Source organism: Galeopterus variegatus, unplaced genomic scaffold (genome assembly GCF_000696425.1).
Source record: "Galeopterus variegatus unplaced genomic scaffold, G_variegatus-3.0.2 Scaffold3977, whole genome shotgun sequence".
In the NCBI taxonomy this organism is placed as follows: domain Eukaryota; kingdom Metazoa; phylum Chordata; class Mammalia; order Dermoptera; family Cynocephalidae; genus Galeopterus; species Galeopterus variegatus.
Genome location: NW_007730088.1, coordinates 198,454 through 203,323, shown reverse-complemented (window position 1 = coordinate 203,323; position 4,870 = coordinate 198,454). Strand labels below are relative to the sequence as shown.

General features: G+C 35.0%; 1 protein-coding gene across 1 annotated transcript in view; it reads right to left on the bottom strand.

The window, feature by feature from the left end:
* Positions 1-4,870, bottom strand: part of SPA17 (sperm autoantigenic protein 17) — a gene marked incomplete at its 3' end in the record, with an annotated part of 16,622 nt that overhangs the window by 4,823 nt on the left and 6,929 nt on the right. The window contains exon 2 of the mRNA XM_008586407.1: positions 4,367-4,547. Coding sequence (XP_008584629.1) covers positions 4,367-4,520 — 154 coding nt within the window. The remainder of the gene's footprint in view (positions 1-4,366; positions 4,548-4,870) is intronic.

Genomic DNA, 4,870 nt, shown 5'->3' with positions numbered 1-4,870 from the left:
TTGAATTTGATCATTAATTCTTTATTTTCTGGAATATTCAATAAAGAAAAACTTACCCTCATCAACTATTTGGTTACTATGAAGTACAGTTCTTACAGAAAAGGAAGGTTAAATGTTTGTTTCTTTTCCTTTATTTACCAGTTTTCGGAATAATCAGTTAGTTCCCTAGGACCTTCTCAAGGTGACCAATGAATGCCTTTTTTTTTTTTTTTGCCATTATGAATTCATGAATATTTAACATATTGAATGAATTTCAATCCGCTGCATTTATCATTCTTACTGATGCTCTAATTGTCCGAAATTTGGCCAATGGGAACTTACTCAGGTGCTCAGATGCTCCTGAGTCCTTTGGAAACAACTCTAGTAATCTTTGATAGCTTCCTTGTCTTTTGGTATAGCAAGGTGTTCAGCCTTATCTTGTGTATTTCCTGTCCAGTTCATAAAATTAGCTAGTTCTCTAAGAAGCTGTGGTTCCTGGGAAATGGTATTCAGAGATGCCAGTCTAGGGGCTAGGTGCTCACTAGTACGGGGTTGGTCATTATTTTGAGACCTGTTTAATGGACAGAGCTGGAATATACTTCTTTCATTTTTTAAAAGAGAAAACATATCATGAAGTCACACTGATATTTTTCAATTCAAATTTGTTACAGGATTTTATTTACTTCTTTCATTTTTATAATTGCATGTCATTTTTCTTTTTTTTTTCTTTTTTGTCTTTTTCTGTGTCCGGCAATGGATCGCAACCCTCAGTGTTGCCCCCGTACCGGACCGGGGACCGGCAACGGGATCGCAACCCTCGGTGTTGCTCCCGCGCCTCGCTCAGCCAGTGAGCGGGAACCAGTCTGTATGTGGGATCCGAACCCTCGGGCGGGAGCGCTGCCGCGCTTCCCAAGCGGCGCACTACTCAGTGCGCCACTGGGCGGGCCTGCATGTCATTTTTCCTACACTAAAAATCTTATTCCTAATAACATTAGCATAGTTACTTACTTGCTTTGTTCTACAATATATTAAAAAATAATTTCAGAATAACCATATATATTATTATTAATAATAATTACTGAAAACAGTCTAAGGTCTTTTTTAGTTCACATTGTTTTTAGGATATTTCCACTGGGGATGTATAGTCAAATTACTATGTTATGAAGTCATTTGAAATAATTCCTTTCTGTGTAGTTATGTCACCCAGTCAAGGCTAGTTAGGTTTATTTGTTTCACTTTGCTTTTAAAATTTAGAAATTGCTTAAGAATTTAAAAATTTATTTTATAGCTATGCTAAACATTTATGATTCCAAATTTATGGTATATTCTATCCAGTTGCCTCTACACTGTTCCCTCTCACCTAGAGGTAAACATTAACTTTTTAAAGATTTGTTCTTCCATTCAAAAATATAAATGAACAGTTAATGTATTCATATCAGCCTCCTTTGTTAAATGGTAGCATACTAAGCACACTTTCCGCACCTTGCTTTCTTCACTGAATATATCTTGAAGATTAATCCACAGCATCATCTAGAGATCTTCATTCTTTGCTTTAAAGACCTGTATATTATTCCATTGTGTGGATGTACTCTAGTTTCTTCAATCAATCCAATATTATGGATATTTCGGTTGTTTACACAAATAATGATACAATGAAAAATGTAGAAGTGGAACTTCTGGGTCAAAGGTTAAATACATATATAATTTTGGTAGATACTGCCAAGTTCCTCTCCTTGGAGTTGTACTATTTTGCATTTACACCAGCAACGTACATAAGTGTTCATTTCTCCATAGCCTTGTCTACAGAGTCCATGTTGGCAAACTTTTGGCTTTTTGTCAATATGATGAAGTGGTTGTTCATGGTGGTGGTAGCTCAGTGTAGTTTTGATTTCGACTTCTGTTACTATGTGTTAGTTTGAGTGTGTTTTCATAGGTTAAGTGCCATTTGTATTTATTTTTGAATGAATTGTTTGCTCATATCTTTTGCCCATTTTTTTCTATAGAGTTGTTATAAACCTATAACACTTTTTTTTTTTTTCTTAAAAGATGACCAGTAAGAGGATCTTAACCCTTGACTTGCTATTGTCAGCACCATGCTCTCTGAATTGAGCTAACCGGCCATCCCTATATAGGGATCCAAACCTGTGGTCTTGGTGTTATCAGCACCAGTTGTCAGCACCATGCTCTCTGAATTGAGCTAACCGGCCATCCCTATATAGGGATCCAAACCCGTGGTCTTGGTGTTATCAGCACCACACTCTCCCAAGTGAGCCACAGGCTGGCCCCTAAACCTATAACACTTTTACAAGCTCTTTATTAGGTTTATTAACCCATTGGGACAAAAATTATAAATATCTTTTTTGAGTTTGTTATTTGTAGTTTTATTTCCCTTATGGTGCTTTTTTGTCATGTAAAAGTTTACTTTTATGTTGTCAATTTTATCATTTTTTTTCCTCTAATTGATTCTGGGTTTTTGAAGCAATTAAGTCAACTTAACAAATTTTTTTCTTCTCTTGCATTATAGAGAAATTCATCCATGTTTTCTTCTACTATTTGTATGGTTTCTTTTAAAAAAATATTTAAAAACCCAACAATTTGGAATTTACCCTGGTGTATTAACTAAGAAATTGATCCAATTTTATCTTTTTCCTTCTTTATTCCAACATCATTTAAGAAAAAGTCCATTTTTTCTCTAGTGATTTGAGATACCACTTATACTGTATAACAACATGCTTCATGTCACACACACAAAAAAGTAGTATTACTAATTAATTACCTATGAAGACTGCTGGCAAGGGGATTCTTGCATTGTGTGGGAGACTGGGCTACAGATCTATAATGGGTTTTTTTTCTTTTTTGGAGAGACTAAATTCTGATGCTTGTATCTATTTGATAATTCACCTTTGGTTGACATGGGTGGAAGCGGGTTTTTCAAATGGTTTTACTCATTGTTTATTGGAGAGCTAGTGCTAGTATCCCAAGACCATTAATCTGAATCATCAATTGCTTTAATTACTGTGATCCAGTAACAGTAATTCAAATGTTTTTGAAATGGGATATTTCTCAGTTCTAAAATTTAATAAATGACTTAAGATTTTTTACCGCATGAATTTGTAAAATTAATGTTATAATAACAATTAATGTTTGTTACAATTCACCTCTTTTCCCAAAGGATTTCTCTTAATAACTCTTTTCCCTCTTAATATTGTTTATAAGATGTTTTTAGTAGAAGTTAAAGTTTCAGATTGTGCAGCAAATATTTCGACCAACCGGATATGGAAAAGACAAGCAACATTCAGGAAGTTCAAGAACATGCAACAGCAGGGCAAAGAAGGCAAGGAGGAGTAGCAGTGCTGTGTGTATGGGAGATGTTTTAATTCAAGCCTTGATTTCCTCCCTCTGTAAAATGATTTACCATGGAATGTTTGTTTGCTTGTGGCTATCTAGTTACCTTTACCACTCTGATGGAATACTGTAATCTAAAGTAATGATAATAACAGCTTACACAAAATGGTTGTTCTAGCCAAGAATAGGTTTTTACCACAAACTTATTGCTGTGATAATTTCCATTTTGACAACTGGATCAGGACCTGATAGTCATGAACCTTCAAGGCTGGGGATTTGAAAATTTTGTTTATGGAAATAAAGGAACTTTGCTTTGGCTCTCAACCAAAGAGTTACTGTTAGCGTGGATCTTAGCCTCTGTGCAGTATGGGACTTTGAGAGTATAAGGAATGTAAATTACCTTCTCAAGCCAGCAGTTCACTTTTCAAAGCAGTTTGTCTCTGCACCTTTATTGCAGAACAGTTTCATATATCCCAGTGAATACCAATTTATTTAATATAAGGAGTGTAGAATTTTTTTTTTTTTTTAGCAACACATAATACTTTAAAATGAGAAGAATCAAAATTTAAAGAAAACCACAAACTCTCCTCTCAGGAGGAATGGACAGGCAACTGCCTGTGATGTATAGGAACAGTTTGTTTTTTTTTTTTTTTAGCAACACATAATACTTTAAAATGAGAAGAATCAAAATTTAAAGAAAGCCACAAACTCTCCTCTCAGGAGGAATGGACAGGCAACTGCCTGTGATGTATAGGAACAGTTTGCTGCAAAGTAACTGGTAGACTGCATGATTTTTCACAGTCCCCTTCTACCTTGTGTATTCATGAGAAACACAATAAAGAAGGTCTGGGCAATAAACTGGTAATCTTCAATGATGTGAAACTAATTTAAGAGAACCTATCAAAGAGGCACATACTGTTCCAAATAGTAAGAACGGTTATTTGAAGCTACCTGCCTTAAAAAGGCTTTCTGTGGAATGGAGATGGTCTTAAGCAAGTTTTAACATAACCAAAGTTTAGTCTCTTATTTTTAAAAAGCTTACTCTCTCTTTTCTCTAGAAGGTTCTCAAAATATGCTGCTGCAAAAGCTGGTATATTGTCCGGTTGCTCCCTCAGAATCTCGCGTGTCAGCCCTTCAAGAAGATTCCCAAATCCTTGTGGAATTCGGTAGTGGGTGTTGGAGAATGGAATCGACATCTCTTTGGGAAGAACTGCCTATGGTACCTAGAGATTCATTAAAGAGTAATGTCTTTCAATTTGATAGATTTTACTTATATAATCACAATTATGACAACAAATTATTTCTGAGACCCAAATTTTCTGGCCTTCAGTTCTTTTTTTCAACACAACCAAAGTCCATCCATTTCTTTCAAAGAGTCTTAAATTCCCCATTATGAAGTAGAATATTACAAATACAGACTCATTCAATAGGCCAAATCATTTTTTAAAAATCACAAAATCACATATTTTTCACCATGACACTAAGTACTTTTTCTCTGTTCCTCTGTGTTTCTGTATTTAAAAGGTGAGGGTAATTTTTGCTGTCC